Source organism: Cnephaeus nilssonii (assembly GCF_951640355.1).
Source record: "Cnephaeus nilssonii genome assembly, chromosome: 19".
Classification (NCBI taxonomy): domain Eukaryota; kingdom Metazoa; phylum Chordata; class Mammalia; order Chiroptera; family Vespertilionidae; genus Cnephaeus; species Cnephaeus nilssonii.
This window is the reverse complement of record NC_137090.1, coordinates 24645160-24663787: the sequence shown is the minus strand read 5'-3', so window position 1 is coordinate 24663787 and position 18628 is coordinate 24645160. Positions and strand designations below refer to the sequence as shown.

At 50.6% G+C, this 18628-nt stretch overlaps 1 protein-coding gene across 1 annotated transcript; it reads right to left on the bottom strand.

Moving 5' to 3' along the window:
* Positions 1-2829: 2829 nt before the first annotated feature.
* MPO (myeloperoxidase) lies at positions 2830-12057 on the bottom strand (the record flags this gene model as incomplete). Its single annotated transcript, XM_079799092.1, has 12 exons — positions 11964-12057; positions 11715-11808; positions 11227-11402; positions 10907-11030; positions 10667-10796; positions 10383-10589; positions 9299-9617; positions 6884-7044; positions 5480-5735; positions 4833-5003; positions 3835-4072; positions 2830-3037 (listed from the first exon to the last, which is right to left on the bottom strand). Exons 1-12 carry the CDS (start codon positions 12037-12039, stop codon positions 2830-2832), a joined length of 2160 nt encoding a protein of 719 aa, XP_079655218.1. The 5' UTR covers positions 12040-12057.
* Between the last annotated feature and the right edge of the window lie 6571 nt (positions 12058-18628).

The following is an 18628-nucleotide window of genomic DNA, read 5'->3' as shown; positions in this document are numbered from 1 at the left end:
CCAACGACCACTCCCCAAGTCCTCCACACCCTGTCCCAGCCCTTCTTTTCAGCCAGGTCTTGCTACACTTGCCAGATGCATACCCCACGCAAGCCCAAGGCCAGAGCCTTGGCCCTTCCAGTTCTTCCCCTTGAAATCCACTGCTCCCATCCCCTCTGCCTGGGGAAATCCTCCTTTGTCATGATGTAGACCTGCCGAGAGATGTCCTTCCAGTCTAGCTTGCCAGATGCCACCTATCCTCTCCCTGGAATAAGTCTTGGCCGGGGCTGTGGCCTTTGCACCCTTATCTTTCCTCTTTCTTCTCAACTAGATTGTAAGTTCCTTGAACCAGGGAATTGACCTGCTTCTGAGGGTCTCTCATGCCACCCAGCAAGGTGCTTGGCACACAGTAAGCACTCAATAAACGCCTGGCGATTGACTAAAGATGCCGGCAATGACACGGTCCCCTTCTGGAAGGCAGGCCTTGGAATCACTGCCAATTAAGTACCTAGCTGTTTACAGTTTCATCACTAAGAGGTGTGCACGGGTCTGGGGGGCTGAGAGGGCTTAGTTTGGTAGAATTTCAAAGAGTTCTCTAAGAAGAGGAGGAAAGGGCTCCCAGGAAAAGGAGCAATGGCCATAGAAAGGCAAGAGAGAAGGCCTGGCAATGTCAAGGGATCAGGGAGGAAAGCCAAGCCTGGATTCCCCTCTATCTAGAGTTAAGTTCCCTTCCAGAGGCCCTTCTAGGGCAGACCTTGGAGCCTGGGAGGCCTCTAAAGGGACATCTCCAGAATATTCCTCGTGCTGCTAGCCAACACATATTCATGTATTCTTTTAAAATGACCCCCTGGCCCTAGCCAGTTTGGCTCAGTGGATAGAGCATCAGCCTGTGGACTGAGGGGTCCCCAAGTCAAGGGCACATGCCCGGGTTGCGGGCTCGATCCCCAGAAGGGGGTGTGCAGAAGGTAGCTGATCAATGATTCTCTCTCATCATTGATGTTTCTGTATCTCTCTCCCTCTCCCTTCCTCTCTGAATTCAATAAAAATGTATTTAAAATAAATTAATTAAATAAAATGACTCTCTGGGTAAGGTCAGCCCAGCCAGGGCCTCCAGGTGCCCTCCCTGGTGGGATGGGGGTGGGGATGGATGGGAGGTACTTAACCATCTTGTGGGAACAGCCCAGAAGCCGGAAGACCCGGGCTGTAGCCCTGGCTCTGGTACCCACTTCTTCAAGGCCTCGGAGAAGCCCCTTCACATCTCAAAGCACCATAGTCATCATCAGTGAACTGGAGGTAAGTATTATGCTGCTCTGGCGAGGTCCTAACGTGGCCTGGGGCTCCTCTGGGTACATTAGCTCTAGCATCCTACACACTTTCAGGCGCCCAGTTGAGGGTGCCCCTCCCTAAATGTGCGAAGAAGGAGGGAGAGGGAATCCATCTTTCAGATTATTGGGGTCATGCTCCAGGCAATAGGGAAGTACCCTCCTCCCTTGTCTCAGCTCTGGCCACATAAAGCCAGGACTGAGAAGGAGTCTACCGTGTGAGGGTCTCTGAACCACTGTGCCGGCTGCAGGGATTCAGGACCCAGAGGTCCCTTCCCATCACACCTCTGCTCTTGACTTCTTGCAGGACAGTGTTTTGTCTCCTCTATTTCCCAGCACCTGACACATGATGACACAGAGTTATCGTGTAGCAAACATGTACTAGAGCAGTGAATGAACATAAGAACTTGGTGGGGGGAAAAAAAAAAAGAACTTGGTGGGCACAATTCCTGTTCTCCAGGTGATGTGGGAGGAAGGTGAGGGAGGAGGGTCTGCTTGGTTTGGCCCGGCCCCTAGGCTTCTAAGAACGGACTGCCTCCCATGTGTGGATCAGCTAAAGGAAGACTGCTGGATACCCTCAGCCCCAATTCAGAAAACATAGGGCCCCGAGGCACAGACCACACTGGCTCAAGTTCAGAGCCCAGAGCAAGCCCTATATTGAGACCAGCCCCACTGCAGACACACAGGAAAGATCCCCATCAGTGCTACTTTATTATCATAAATGTCAGGTACAAACAAATGGAACAAAAGAGCCAACGTGCCCCAGTTCCTCTCCAGGCAGCTCCTGTGAATAAGCAAGAGAACAGGGTAAGGAAGCAAAAAGGGAGCCATGGCCTGAGCCTGGCTCACCTCGGCCCAGAACTCCACCACCACATACAGCCCAAGTGCTAATGGCCATTCCTCCAGGGTCCCTGGTTCGCCTTTTAACCAGGACACTGTTGAGGTGTAAACTCCACGAGGGAAGAAACAGTGTCTGCCTTTCTCTGTGGTTCCCATGCCTACCACAGTGCCCGGCAGATAGTAAGTGCTCAATGATCAAAGAACTGGAGGATGCAAACGAGCCCTGTAAGGAACCAGGACCCCTGTAATAGTAGCTGTTCCCAAGAAGGAAACTCGGGCTTCGCAAGATTGAGGAATGTGTTCAAGGTCGCACAGCTGGTAAGCTGCAGAGCAGGGATTTGAACCCAAGCAGCCCAGCTCCTGAGCTTGTTGTGCTCCTCACCAATCCACTCTGCTGACTTCCATACACTTAATTTTCACAGAAACAGCAAACATACCACAAAGGACACACATACACAGCACACAACACACTACCCACGTTCACAGATAACACACACACATAATGCAATTTATATACATTGCACATGCGCGTACACACACACACATGAATGCATGTCTAGTCATTTGCTTTCTCGGCCGGCACCCAGAGCAGGGATGGGGGCGCCTAGGGAAGAAAGAGCTGTGGTTGCAATTGCCAGCCCAGGTGTGCCCAGCCTTCACCTCCTTGCTGCACCCCCTTACCCAGCCTCTAGTCCCTCTCCCTCCAGGAAGCCAGGTCCAATTGGGGGACACTACTGCAGTTGACAAAGTCCTGAGGGAATCTGTTGGACATGAAGATGTTGTTCTTGGACACAGTGGTGATGCCTGTGTTGTCGCAGATGATGCGAGGCAAGCTGATCTTGGCCAGGGCCTGCTGCTGCCGCGTGCTGAATACACCCTTGTTCTGCCACCAAAACCTGCATGGGAACACCACGGTCGTGGCACCTGAGGCTCTCCTGGGCTGGCAGGGCATCACCTGGCTTGAGCCACCCCCTGAGGGTCTCTCATGCCACCCAGCAAGGTGCTTGGCACACAGTAAGCACTCAATAAACACCTGGATGCAAGTGAACCACAGCAGACACCGCTCTACAGCACAGGAGAGCTCCGGGCCCTCAGGCAACCAGGGGTTTCCAAACAAGTGAAGCCCCACTCAATGCACAGAGGAAAGCCCAGCTAGCCTGATGCCCTCCCCCAGCAACCTGCGGGCACCACTAACGCTGGACAGGGAGCTGGGCCCATACTGGGCCCTGGCCTGAGCTGCACCCACGGGGATGGAGAGAATCTTGGGGGTGTTTATCATCTGTCCACCTAGAGAGAGGGACACCTTTTTCTAATCGTCCCAAAGGCACACCACAGGCTAGGTGAGAAGTAGGTACGACAGAGGTCAGAATCACGAGGAAATGACACTAGGAGACGCACGTGACTGCTCAATAGTGACTGACAGCATCACGGTGGCACCCGAAACACAGAGAGATAAAGGGTGGCATTTTCTCTGTCTTCCCTCCTTCACAGCCAGGGGCCCAGGTCCCTCCTTACTGCACCCGCAACAGGTTCAGAGCACGTGCAAGCTCCCCTTAAGGTTCCCTGGAATATACTGGGAAGCCATGGATTCCTTCCAGCCCTTCATTTCACTGGGAAACGTTGGGGACCCAAGAGATTAGGGACAGGACCAGGGCCACACAGCGTGCCTGGACCACTCCACCCGCCTCCTCACCGATCGCCATCACGGAGCTGCCTGAACTGGGTCCCGATGAGGCAGGCGAGGAGCGGGCCCACGCGGCCCTTGCTATTCAGGGGCTCGGCCACGCCGCCCATCCAGATGTCAATGTTGTTGGGTGTCCCGTACTGCGTCATCAGCTTCCTCGCCAGGTCCAGGTTCTTCAGCACCGTGGCCAGCTCGCCCACTGTTTGGGGCTGAGGCAGCCCACAGAAGCGCCTCCAAGCATTGTACCCTGTGCCGGGGGAGGGGAGAGGTGGCTGTGGGTGCATCTTAGAAAACACTCCTTCCCGATACACCAAGGCCATATACAGAGTCACAGAAGGGAGGGGAGGTCGCAGAAGGGCTTCTCCCGGGCTACAGACCCCTGGGGAACCCTGAACCCTTAGCTCAGGCCAAGGGGACAGCTGAGTTGCTCCAGGACCCTCTCTGTCTTTGCATTGCCCTCCCACCTTAAAGCAAATCCTAAATTGCCTTAACTCCTGTCAGGTCCAAGCATAGGGACATCTCATTGTCCCCCTCTGGAGAGCTCAGACCTGTGAGGGGTGACGTGTGTCTAGAAGGCTCAGCCACAATGGCTGTGCCATTACACAGGCACAGGCTTTGAGGTCAGGCTGATTTGGGTTCCAGCTCTGTTCCTGACTTGGCTGGAGAACCTAGGCAGGTCTTGAATCTCTGCAAGCCTGTTTCCTCGTCAGTAAAATGTGCGTGATGATACTCTTCCCCTCAGAGTTCATGTGAAATGGAGCAAAATGAAATGATGATGGAGACGGATTTTCAGACTATGGAGGTGAGGGGGCTTGTTGTTATGATGAAGATGCTCCAAGTTTAAGGGTTACAGCAATGCAGAGGAGGCCAGGCATTACTGAAAATGGACAAGGTAAGTGCCTGACCTCAGACCGATTCCTAAGAGCAAGGTGCTAGGGCTGGAGGAAGTCTTGGGTAGCTGGGGACACTGGAGTGAGGATGGGGAGGAGGATCCTGCAGCCCCTCACCTGGGAGGCCGTGGTCCCGGCTGCGCTGCATGTTTAGAGCGGGCAGGTCCAGCCCGATCCGCATGACCTGCTCAAACAGCCGCTCCCGGATCTCATCCACCACAATTTGGTTCTGGCGATTCAGCTTGGCAGGGGTGGCCATGAGGCCCCGGAGGATGGGGTCAATGCCACCTGGGGGCAAGAGGAGCAAGGTTGGGGGGAAGGGGTGTCTGGCTCAGTATCAGAGCTCAGGTAGGCGTCAGAGATAAGTCCATGGCAGGGTCAGGCGGATTGCAGAAGAGGGCTGGGCATATGCAGCTCCTGGTGCCAAGGTGGACCCAGTGGGAAGGCTCTCACTGGGGCATCAAGGTCTCAGGGGATTATGTCATTCAGACTTGCAAGGTCAGGGTGCTCCCAACACCCCTGGTCTCCTGGGCCTCAGAGTCACAACACACAGTAAGGAGCCAGCTCCCTATGAGCCATCTCCACCCCATTCTTTATTGTTAGATGTAGAAGCAAGTCAGGTAAACTGAGGCTGGAAAGTCAGATCAGACCCCTAGAAGTGGAAGGAAAGAGGATTTCTCCTGCCCTAGCTCCCTGGGGCCAAACCCACCCCTACCCGACCCTCAGCTGCCAGCTCACTCTCTCCTGGCCTAGGTCCCACTCACCTTCCAGCACAACCCTCCAGGAGGCAAAAAAGACCTTGCTGAGTGGAACACGGGGATTGGGCCCCGTGGGCTTGTACTGACTGTCCAGGCGGAACATGAAAGGTTGGATGAGGGTGTGGCCATAGCGAAAGGCGTTGGTGAAGACGTTTGAGATCCGAGGGTCCACCGAGTCATTGTAGGAGCGGTACTTGGGCAGGTACTTCCTCAAGGCCTCTGGACCCAGCACCAGGGGCAGGTAGTCCCGGTAAGTGATGATCTAAAGAAAAGTCACTCAGAGTGGCCTCTCTACTCACCCTTCCCTGCAGAGTCACCACCTGCTCCTGGCTTGGGGGATACCAGGGAACTACCACCCACAGAACTGGATCTAAGTCTAACAGAATGGCACCTAGGGCATAAGCAGAGCTTTTGCCTGCTGTGTGACCTTGGGCAAGTTATTAACCTCTCTGAGCCTCGGTTCCTCAAATGTAAATTAAAGGTAATTATGCTGCCCTCTGCCTGCGATTAAATAACAAAGGGGCTTTGTTAGTCATTGATAACTCCCTTGACTTGGAGTTATCAATGTCTCGTTTCTCTTACTAACTTAAAAACTCCTTGCAGGCAATGATTATATCTCATTTCTCTTGGAATTGCTCAGTGCCCAGCAAGTACCTGGCTCCCAGTAGGGTTCAATATATGACTGTGGAAGGAGGGGAGGCAAAAAGGAAAAGACCACCCACCCTAGGTGGCTTTCCCCAGTGAGGAAGAGATACAGAACAATCTCACTCAGATTCCAGACTCTGGAATTTCCTCTGAGGCTTAAATGAATCTCACTTAAATTCTTGGGGTGCAACTCAAAAACTCACCCTCTGCTCCTGCAACTTTCTCCCCTACCAGAGTTTTAAAAAGGTGTGTGTGTGTGTGTGTGTGTGTGTGTGTTTATGTCTCCAGGAGAGGATGGGGGATGGGGGTGCTGGAACATCAAGGGTTGGAAGAGAGAACCAGGAACACTGCCCGGGAACAAACAAGGTTAAGGAGATGGAGTGAGCTATGATAAAGCCAAAAAGAGTAGGAGAGTGGGTAAAAGAGCCAAGAGTGACAATGAGATGAAGGAAAGGAGAGGAATTTATTGAATTGCTACTTTAGACCCAGCAATTTAACCCTCCCAATTCCATTCTCAATGGACATAAGAATAGACAGGGGAGCAAGCCTGGGAAAGAGAAGATGGAAGACAGGCATCACTTGTCAGGCATGTAGTATCCGCCAGGTGTTTTCATATATGTCCTTTACTCTTTGCAGTATCATGGATGAAGAAACGGAGGCTCTTGAGGTTAAATTGCCCAAGGTCAGACAGCATGTGCCAGAGGCACGTGTGGGTCCCAACTCTGCCTGACCCCTGGCACATCACCGATGCTCAGGATTGCCTACCTGGATCATGGCTCCCACAATCTTCCTGGCTTCCTGGTAGAGCCTCTCTCCATTCCAGCGGGGATTCAGGCGCTTGAGCTGTGTGGCCAGCCGGTTGTGCTCCCGCAGAAAGAGTGTGTGCATGGAGGTGAGCTCGGGCATCTCACTGGAACGGGTGTCCCCTTAGGATGGAAGTCACTCCTAAGTCCTCCATCCCAGAAAGGACTTGCTCCATTGAAACTCCCTCCCCTGAAATGCCTCCTACCCAGTCCACCCATCTTTGCACACCATGCTCCGATTACACCTCCCCTGCCTGTGGTGATTCCCTGGTCTACCACAATAGCTTCTTCCTTGGTCTAGAGGCACTGCTGGTCAGAGATGTTCATTCAGTAGGGGTCAGATCTGACATATGACTTGCTACCTTCCCGTACCTGAGACTGGGAGCTCCTTGAGAACAAGGCTTGCTGTCTTTTGCCTTTTTGTATCTGACCTCTCACCCCACACACATGTAGACACACGGGGTTTAACAAACACAGTGCTTGGTACAAAGTAGGAGAGCCATGAACACTGCCTGGTTGACTTATTCCCTTGATTTAGGGAAAGCCAAAAAGTAGCATGCCTGTTGGCACTCCCTACTTCCATGCCCATGTCAGAAACAGCCAATGATCACAACATTCTAACTTGCTAAAATCAGATGCAACCTCAGACTCCTTCTCAACACGGGACTCTAGAAAGCCACTACCTTCTGAGTTAACTCTGATCAAAGTTGCCATCCCCACCCTGACTACATGCTAATTGTGCAGCCTATTCAGGGAAGGAGGCTAAAACACAGGATGTTTAAAGTCCATTCCTGAGACTGTTCAAAAAAACTGAGTTAGACCCCTGATCCCTCTAGTCCTCCCCCGACCCTTCTCTGGAAGGCCTCAAGGTCCGTTCCTGCAGGGCATTGGGTTTAGTCCTCACCAGCTCTAAAGGCTGGTGGGAAGGAAATTCCATGACAGCAGCTTTTCCATCCCATGAGCTGCCAGAGATCATGATGATCCAGGTCTGGGAGAAGCAACTTGCCAACCCAGGCTGGAGGCAGCCCAGACTGGCTGAGGAGTGCAGCTCTTCCCTCACTAGCCCAAAAAAGTCCACACTGCACTCCTCCCCAGGGCTCAGCCATGAGAAGCCACCAGGAGGAGAGGTTGGGAAGTCACAGGGAAGGGCTCAGGCCCACTATTGGATCTACATTAAAAAACAGTGGCGTAGCCCTGGTCGGTGTAGCTCAGTTGGTTGCATGTTGTCCCGCACACCCAAAGGGTTGCTGGTTCGATTTCCACATGTCCGGGTTGCAGGCTTGATCCCCGGTGGCGGAGTGCAGAAAGCAGTTGATCAGTGTTTCTCTCTCTCTCCCTCTCCTTTCCTCTCTCTTTTAAACTAAATTTAAAATTTTTTAATAAAAAAACCCCACAGATAAAATGAAATGTAAAAATAAAGAATGCATCTCTTACCTAAGTATGTTCTGTTACTAAAAACAAACAGACAAAAAAACATTGGAACAAATTATACAACTGTCTAACCACTATGCTGTACACCTGAAACTAATCTATATAATAAAAGCATAATATGCTAATTAGACCAGACGTCCTGGATGACCTTTCAGATGAAGCCGGGCGGCAGGGGCCGAGCCCCTCACACGAATTTCGTGCATTGGGCCTCTAGCATAAAATAATATTGAATGTCAACTGTAATTGAAAAACAAAAAATTAAAAACAAAGTTCAAGACAATTAAGAGAACCAGTGGGGGAAAAAAATTAGAAAATTTCTGAGTATGGGCACCATCCCTGCCCCAATGGTACCCCCAGGGCCGCCAGCTGTTTACATTTAAACTCCCACTCTGTCTCATTACAGGGACTCAAGATGGGCAGGAGGTGATATGGAGCATCACTGTCCAACAGAACTTTCTGAATGGGAGCCGCTAGCCTAGGAGGCTGTGAAGCACGTGAAATGTGGCTAGTGCAATGGCGAAACTGAATATTTAATGTACATTCATTTACATTAACTTACATTTAAATGCCAATAGCCACATGTGGCTAGTGGCTACCTAACTGAGGATGTGGTTCAAGAGGGAGAGGGCCTCACATTGTTCTCTGTCCCTTAGCTCCCTGGCCCTGAGGACTCAACTGTCCTCTCTGCCAGAGTCCAGAGGGAAAGAGAGACAGACAGAGAAGCAAGTGGACAGAGGCTCCTCCGACCATCCCTGAATCTCCTTCTTAGGTTTGAGTTTTTGTTTTTGTTTTTGTTTTTTCCCTTTCTGGCTCCATCAACTTGTCACCAAGGCAACTGGAATAATATCATGAAGTTGGTGAGGGTACAAGCTGCTTACAAACAGGCCCTCTGTGGCTCGGGCAGGGGGCACCCCTGTGCCATCCCAGGTCCCTGACCAGGTCTGACCTGCCAGGAAGCAGGGGATGCCCGCGGAGCGGTTGGTGAGGAGGCAGGGGTCATCGTGCAGGTTGTCGAAGGGCAGCAGGGCCCGGCCGTTGTCACTGAAGCGCTGGTTGACGGCCATCAGCCCCAGCTGGTTGGTCGTGTTGCGAAGGTTCCTGGCCAAGGGATCTTCGCTGCCGTACACCATGCTGGCGTCCAGGAAGGAGGTGAGGGCGTTGATCTGGTTGAGGATGGTGATGTTGTTGTCTCCGCAGGCAGGGCAGGAGCGGAAGAATGGGATGCAGTCCCGTTGGTTCCTGATGCGGGGGTCATTGGGCGGGATCTGTGTGCACAGAGGGAGACCCCGCCAGCTCACCAAGGCAGGGACAGTGGGCAGGAGTGCCTCTCCCCCTGTCCGCCCTCCTGAAGGCCTTGATCCCACCTCGGAAGCAGCCTGCAGCCAAGAACCAGCGGGGGAGACCCAGACACCAAAACAGGGCCCCTCAGGACTTCTGGCTTCCTCAGACTACAGGGGGCTTATGGGGGGGGGGGGCCCACAGGGATCGCCGTCTGAGGTTCCCTGTGCAGAGTGCCTCTGAGCTCCAGGGCTGATGACTAGAATGCTGGGCTGGGAACGTGGGGCTCCTCGGAGGTGAACCCACCAGTCCTCCGACCTTCCCCCTTCACATCCTATCTCACTACTTCTCTGCTCTGGGTCTGCTCCTCCCTCCCGCTCCTCTTATTTTCCCTTTCCTGATCTGGTCTCTCTCCTCCCGGTCCCTTTCCTGCCTCTCAGGGTCTTCTTCCTTCTCTCCTACTCTCCCTACACAAACCAGCCAGGCCCCACAACCCAGGCTCTGTGTAACGTGGCTGCGGGGAAGATGCCCCTTTGTGGGGAGGAAAGAGGACTGAGCATCGGGTACCCATGCACAGAGGTTTGGAGGACAGTGGGAAGGGCCTCAGCTGGGGGTGGGGGGTGGGGGTGGGGCAGAGGGGTGGGGCCAACCTTACCGGGGAGCTAGGGAAGGGAACCTGAGCACAGAGGGAGTGGCCACTTCTAGGAATGACGTCTCCTTTCCCCACCCGGCAGGCGGGAAGAAGTGAGCACCTTGAGCGGAAAGCAGGGCTGCTGCTGCAAGCAGGTGGTCTCGCAGTTAAGGCCACTGACAAAGGCGACCCGCGCGGCCGGCTCAGGGGTGAAGTCGAGGTCGTGATCAATCAGCTGGCCCCACTGCATGAACAGGAGCGAACGCTCTCGGTCCGGGGTCAGCTGCTCCGTGGGGAAGCGCACGATGGCGTTGGAGACGGCGCGAGCCTGCGGGACACGGACGTCAGGGGCCGCCCCAGGGCCGCCTGGGCCCGGCCGCGCCTTCCCTGCCGGCCAGTGCTCACCAGGGGCACCGGGAAGCCGCCACGCTTGACCCCGGGCGTCCAGCCGTAGGGCAGCGAGACGCCGTCCTCGTACTCCGCCGGCAGCCAGCGCGCAAAGGCGCGGTTGGAGGCGCCCAGCGTGGGGCGGCGCCTGCAGGGCGGGGACAGGACGCGGACGCTAGGTGGCGCTGGGCGGGCCAGGGACCGGGACGCCGCCCAGAACCGCCCGCCGGCCAAGGAGCCGCCCCGCGCCGGGCACACCTGTTGTTGCACTGCCCCGTGATGGTGCGGTACTTGTCCCGCTCAGGGCACGTCACCCCCAGGTCCCGGTAGGCGCAGCCGCTGGACTTGGACAGCAGATTCAGCTGGGCGGGCGTCAGCACGTCTGCGGGCAGGGGAACGAGGGGTGTGGGAGCTGAGCCCCTCGCTTCCTATCCTAGGCTGAGAAGCCTTGGCTGGGGAGGGGAGACTCGATGTCCCTGAGAGGAGTTGGGGGGGGGGGGGGCGGTCTCTGGGAGGTGGTAGAGTCGCTTGGAGGGGTCACTGGTGGAGCAAGCGCTGGGGTGTAGGGGCAGCAGTACCAGTGACATTGAAGGGCCTTGACAGCAAGGGCCGCAGCTTCCCCTCCAGCAGGCTTAGGGCCACGTGCAAATAGTCAGCAGCCCGCACAGCTGTCCTGGTGGCCGCCACTGGCTGCTTGAAGTAGGACAGGAGTTCCATGGGGCTGGCCGACCCGCTGCGAAGCCGCTGCTTGATGCTGCGTGGAGAAGGGAGGCGGAAGGGCCAGAGAAAGTGGGCGGGGACACTCCGCAGAGCCCCAGGCCCGCAGATGGACACACGGGACGGTGTGACAGACTCAGACAGGAAGGTTTCCCTTAATAAACCTGGGTGTCCAGTATGGACCTGGGTGTCCAGGCAGAGGCAAGGCCATGGGAGGGGTGGCTTTGAAGATGTTCTCACACTCAAAGACTGACAGACAGACAGAGGGCCCCACCCCACTTCCCATGCCTGCTTCTTTCCCGAAAGGCCTGGCAACCTTGCCCAGAACTGGGCAGTGCCTGGCACCCACCTTTCCCGTCGCTCCTTGTAGGCCTTGTCCACTAGCCGCTTTGCCTCCTCCATGCAGGTCACAACCACTGAGGTCTCCACCTCCCCCAGGACAGCTGCCCAGAATAGGGGTTGCAAGGTCAGGATTGGGCCCAAAGCACCCCCCTTCCCGTGAGACCCCCGAGCCAGGGTGGCCTTCACTGAGGAAGGAATCCCTGGAACTCAGACCCACCCCCAGCACACCACCTTTCCCTTCCTTCTGAACTGTTACCTGGAGCAGCACCCTCAGAGGGCCAGGGCAAGGCCAGAATGGCCAGGAGCCCGGCTAGGGCCAAGAGCAGCTTCATCTCTACAACAAGACCCCAAGCCCAGTCAGTGTCCAAAGCTCACGGTGCATTTGGGAGAAGAGAGCCCCACCATCCCGCTCCTCCCAGCCCCTCACTTGCACCTTCATACCCCAGTCCCACCTCAATAGGCCTTGCCTATGGTCAGAGCCCAGGCCTCCTTGAGGAAGGGGTGCACAGTGCCCCTCCTTTGCTAGCTTCAGTCACTCAACCCCCCCAGGACCTGACTTCTGAAGTTACCTAGCATTGGCAGCACCTCTCAGCTGGATCTAGGCTTTTATGTCCTCCACGCTGGGGGAGGGTTGGGGCAGGCGAGGCCCGCCCCTCGAGACTGAACTCTCTCTCCTCCCCCACTGGAAAGAGGTCCCTGATATGGGAGAGAAGGGCAGGAAAGGAGGGTCCAGAACTGTCCCCTTGTCTAAGCACAAGGAGGTACAGATAACCAACTCCCCTCCCCAGTTTCTGATTAAACCTAGTATCCAGGGTTCCTTTGAAAAGGACAACAGTCAGGAACCAACAGCCTAAACAATTATGGGAACTAGAGAGACATCAGGGGAGACCTGGAGTGATGATGATCCCATCAGCCTCAGGGTACTGTCCCCACCCCCAACTGTAACCTGGCCCCTGAGGCCAACCCTGGTGGGCAGACGCCCATTCCTGGTAAAGGCTAAAGGGACAGGAAATCTGGCTGTAGACCGTTGGGTTTCACAGGAAAGAGGACCCCGGGGGCTAAGGGCTCAGGACCACGGTAACTTCCTCTATCTCTCTCTTCCTCCCCTTTCTTCTTGGCTTTTGGTAGGGGGCTGCCTCCAATACCCCCACCATCTGCTCCCAGATATCAGGAACCAGGCTGTGGTTAGTGGTCAGTTGGGTGATGCAGCCCCAAGGCCTCTCTGAGACAAGATCAATGCAGTTAGGAGGACTGGGGTTAAACTTTAGGCTTGTTCTGAAATAGAAGAGGGGGGAGTTTCTCCCCTGAAGAAGGCTGGCAAAGGGGCCACCATTCTCAGGCAGGAAAAGTGCCCTGGGACTAATGACTGCGTTTGTCCACCTTCCCGGGACCTCATCAGCCTGGGCACATGTCAACCACGGCTCCCATGTCCCGTTTGGTCGAGCCACACCTCCTACTCCAGCCACCGGCCTGCCCTCACTCTTGTCTTCTATGCCCAGACCACGTCTTCTTGGTCAAGGAATAAGGGACAGCAGCACACCCAGAGCACCGCTCCAGAGACCCTGAAACCCATGGGAAGCAGAGCCTGGGGGCCCAGGAGAGAGAAGACATTCTCCCAGACTTGCTTTGCTAGGTGTGAACTTGGACAAGCAACTCTTTTTTTTTTTTTTTAATCTTTATTGTTGAAAGTACTACATATGTTCCCCCTTTCCCCCCATTGACCCCTTTTAGCTCACTGGACAAGCAACTCTTTGTGAATCAGGTCCTACAGTTTTATAGACTTTTGAAGATACTTTTTTAATCCTATAAGAAATATAGCCCTAGCCGGTTTGGCTCAGTGGATAGAGCATAGTCCTGCGAACTAAAAGGTCCCAGGTTCGATTCTGGTCAAGGGCACATGCCCAGGTTGTGGGCTCGATCCCCAGTCGGGGACTTGCAGGAGCCAGCCAATCCATGATTTTCTCTCATCATGGATGTTTCTCTCTCTCTCTCCCTCTTCCTTCCTCTCTGAAATCAATAAAAATATATTTTAAAAAAAAAGAAATATATTTCCATTCACAAAAAATTATAGAACACAAGCACAAAGTTTAAAAAAATCAAAATTACTTATAATTAAGTGAGAGCATACATATTATTTTTCTTTCCAGGTTTGTTATTGTTTTTTACATAAATAAGAAGCAGGAGAGTCATCATTCACTGATAACCTCGTGTCATAATTAGGTATCCTATGTGTAGATATAATATGTATTTTAAATAATGGTAAGAACAGACTTTAAATATTGTTTTATGAACCTACTTTCAGTATTTAACAATGTAGCCTGGACTTCTATGTTAACAAATATAGATTTAGTTTATTTTTATGTCTGCGTAATATTTTTGTATGAAATATGATGATTCATTCGGTAATCCTCTCTTGTTAGGTACTTGGGTTGTTTCCTATTTTCACTATTATATAAGCAGTACTAGGATCAACATCCATGGAGTTAAACCTCTAGTCACATCTTCAATCATTTCCTTAGGCAAGAAGTTCTGAAAGTAAAATTGCTGTATATTTGGGTATCCACATTTTTAAGGCTTTTTACAAAAACATTTGTCACATGGCCTCGTGAAATTGCACCTCACCCTCCCATTAGCATTCGAGCACTCAATCCCAGCACCCTCATCAATTCTGACAATTAGTGTCCTTTTGCTCTTTCAAGGAAATTGTCAAGGCTCGAGCGGGAAGAGACATTTAGTAAACGCTCCTCTTGGCACAGATGAGAAAGAGGGAGCCCAGTGAAAGGACTGTCCAGGGCAGCACAGTGGCGCTGTGCAGAATAACCTAGCCAGGTCTCTTGACGTCCACACCAGCACTCTTTGCCCAATGGCCTCTACACACTGTTTCTGACCTTTAACTTGGGCATTTATTCAACAGGTATTGAGTGAGTCTTTGCATGTGCCAGGCAGGTACTGTGCTGGCCACTAGGCGTACTCCACTGAGCAAAGAGCAAGCCTTGTCCTGGAGGATTCACAGGAGGACGCAGAAAGGCAACCCAATGGCACCCCAAGAGCTGTGTGCAGGGTTCTTTAGGAGCATCGAAGAACAGCACTTGGACCAACTGGGGGGACCTAGAAAAGCTTTCTCGGGGAGTTGGTGCTTGAGATTATCTTGAAGAATGTTTAAAAATTGGCTAAGTGGACACAGCAAAGGACTGGACACAGGTGGGCTCCATGCAGATCATTATACCATGAGACACGGGTGGGGTAGGGTGAGGCAGAGACCCAGGACCCAGCACTCTCTGACCTACTGAGAAGTCCTTGTCCTGAAGACTCCAGGGAGCCATAAAGGCTATACAGTGCATGGTCACAGTTTTATTTTAGAAACCTCCCATGGGCAGCAGAGCGGAGGGTGCACTGGGGTGGGGATGGGGCAGGCCCAGAGGCCAAGAGCTGGGCAGGAGGCATCCGTTTTCTCAGGGGAGGCAATGAATGTTTGAAAAACGAAAGCCTTTTCAAAGAATGATGTGAAAATCCCCTTCACTCTCTACCCACGTGGTAGTGGGAGAATTCTCAAGATGTATAAGCTCCAAACCATCTGCCTTTGGCTCGGGGCCGGGGCCGTGGGCCTGCATTTGTGTGCAGAGGCTTGAGATGCTCTGTGACTTTACAATGTTTCCAATCAATTAATGGCCCGACCAGGAACACTACATGGCAGCCCAGTGCACCTCTGCGGATCCCTCATCTAGGACCTCCTTGTCTGGCCCAGGTGTGCTTGAGGTTCTAAGGGCTTCCCAACATGCAGAGCAACCAGAAGGAGAATACATTATCCCAGGAGCTATCCCAAACAAGCCTTGTCTCATAATCCCCCCTACCCCCGCAGCTCCCCATCCTGGGGGTGGCCTCTGGAGGGCACTGTGGGGACCCTGCCTCTCAAGCCTATAGTCCTTATGTCCCCCGACCTACCCCTAAGGTGAAGTCCAACTGCCTGTGGGATAACGGGCCCTCTCTGCTACAGTTTGCAAAACAGTTTGTTCTTTCTTAATGCTGTTTGGGGAACAATTCAGTTGGGATTACAGCCAGATTTCCTGTGCTTGTGTGTGGTTGGAGAGCAGGAGGCCATGGAAGCTGGGGAGGGGCCGAGGGCAATGACTCCTCAGACACATCAATTGCACCCAGCCCAAAGACCTTGTTTCCTCTCTCTCTCTCTCTTTAAAATTTTAAAAATTAATTTTGAATTATACAGGTCATCCTTGGAGCTACTTTGAGTAAAATTAAAATATAACAAGTCAGGTTAAAGCTCTCTTTAGATTGGGGTATTGTACCATCCCCAATTCCAGTCCCTTTCCTCCACTCCTGAGACATACACACTGGTGATTTTGTGTTTGTCCTTCCAAACCTTTTACTTTACATTCTATTCTATATATGGATCTGTGGGAAACAGTCTTCTGCCTTTATTTTTCCATAAATGCTATCACATTATATACACTGTTTGGCAATGTGCTTCTCTCACTCAACAATACACCTAGACAGCAATCTCACTTTTTAACTGCTACGTAGTATGTTTTAACAGTTATACCTCCATTATGCAAGCATTTCTCCATTGATGGAAATTCTCATTTTTCCTTTTTTTTTTTTCAGTAATAAAAACAATGAAATAAAGGCCTCTTTGTACACACACACAAGTGTTCTCCACGGTGAAGCTTGAGAAGTGGGCCACAGATTTTATGCATTTAAAAATTTTAATAGCTAGAAGTTGCCCAACTGTCCTCCAAACTTTGTAAAATTCTCATGGGCAAAGATTGGAATCACATTATTGGATCAATGTTTATTTCTTTGATGAATAGTGAGACTGAGCACCTTTTTAATTGTATTACCTCTTCTGCAAATTTCCTGTATTTGGTTTTATCCATTTTCCTATTTCCTATTGGGTTGTCACTTTTTATTGATTTGTAAAATATAGTATGTGTTCTGGCTAAACACTAATCTGTCAGCTATGTGTGTTACTAATGTGTGTTTTTTTCCCAGTCTGTCACTTTTCATTTCTGTTGTGTGTTTTTTATAGGGTTTTAATTTTGATGTGGTCAAATTTACCCATCTTTTCCTTTATGTTTTTTTCCCCCCCAGACTTGGTTAAGAGAATCTCCCTTTCTACAAGATCATAAACATATTTTCTGATGTATTCTTAGTACTATGATTTTTCACAGAGATTGCTAAACTATCTGGAATTTTTGTATATGCATAATGTAAGGCAGGGAGCTACTTTCAATATTTTCCAAATAAATAACCAATTGGCTCAATGTCTTTAATTGGATAATCTATCATTTCTCCACTGAATTGAGATATGTTTTTTATCCCACCATAAATGTATATTTTATTCTACCGATCTACAAGTCTATTTATCCATTCCCGTGTTAATACTTCATTGTTGCAACTACCCTAACTTTCTAATATGCTTTGATTTCTGGTAAGATAAATTCTCCTTTTTCAAAAGAATCTTCAACATTCTAACACATTTAGTCTGTCTCAGGAATTTTTGAATGTCTAATTCCATGAGAACCCCTATTGAGATTTTTGTTGATATTGTATTCAGTTTATACATAAACTTGGTGACATTGACATCTTGATGATATTAAGTTTTCCCATCCATGTACATTCACTCACTCAACATATATTTACTGAGCACCCATGTGCTGGCACTGTTCTGAGTCCTGGGGATATAGCAATCAATCAATTACTTGTTCTCGTGGAGTTTACTTTTTTGAGTAATGCATTGAGTCTACATTCTTTTTAAAAATATATATTTTATTGATTTTTACAGAGAGGAAGGGGGAGGGATAGAGAGTTAGAAATATCAATGAAAGAGAAACATTGATCAGCTGCCTCCTGCAACCAAGGTACATGCCCTTGACTGGAATCGAACCTGGGACCCTTCAGTCCGCAGGCTGATGCTCTATCCACTGAGCCAAACCGGTTAGGGTGAGTCTGCATTCTTGAGTGTATAGTTTTATTTAAGTCTACTTTTATATTCTTTATTGAAATTTTATTGTTTCACCTTCTTTTTAGGTTTGTTCCTAAATACTTTCTTCTTGTAAAATGTATATAAATTTGATCTTTAAATTCCTCCACGGAACTTGTAAACTCTGTAAGTATTCTTTCCCATAAAAGCATTCAAGGTAACTATTTTAAAGATAAAAAATTTAGTATGCTTCTTTTCATTTTCTTTAGGACGTAGATTCCTAAATCTGAAAAGCACTGGACATTTTACGCCCACCATTCTAGAAAGGTTTCATTCTCTATTTAATAAAAACAGATTAAAAATTTTCAAAGAGTAAACATTCAAGCTTTTGTTAGTTTCAAATACTGCTTCAAAAATTTGTTTAGGGAAGTATTATAAAGGTAAATACAAGTTAAATTACATGATTATACAGATGTTTGATAGTTATTCTGTTAACTCCCTTTATACTTGTGTTTATTGGTGGCGGGTAGAGGGGTAAACTTTTATGAGACAAAATTCTACCAAAAAAAACACCAACAATACACACACACATACACACACACACAAAGCACTAAACTCAAGGAAAAATAATTCAAGATTCAGATTAGTTAAAATTCAAAGAGACTGATAAAGCTAATGCCAGTCAGCACGTGAAAACATAAGTGCAGCAATTGGCCCCATGCCATGGGATGGCAATTTGGCAATGTTAGTCAAAGTCCAAAATGTATATTTGCTCTGACTCGGCAATATTAAATCCAGGAAGGAACTTATCCCCCAGAGGCAGGCTTAGGAAAGCGTAAAGACATCTGCACAAGGGTGTTCACTTCAGCCTCATTTCCAACTACCAAAAGACGAGAAACAAGCTAAATAGCCATCACAAAAATTTGCCGCATTGTGATACTCCACAGGATGGGTTTTTTGTTGTTGTTTTCTGCCTTTAAAACTGA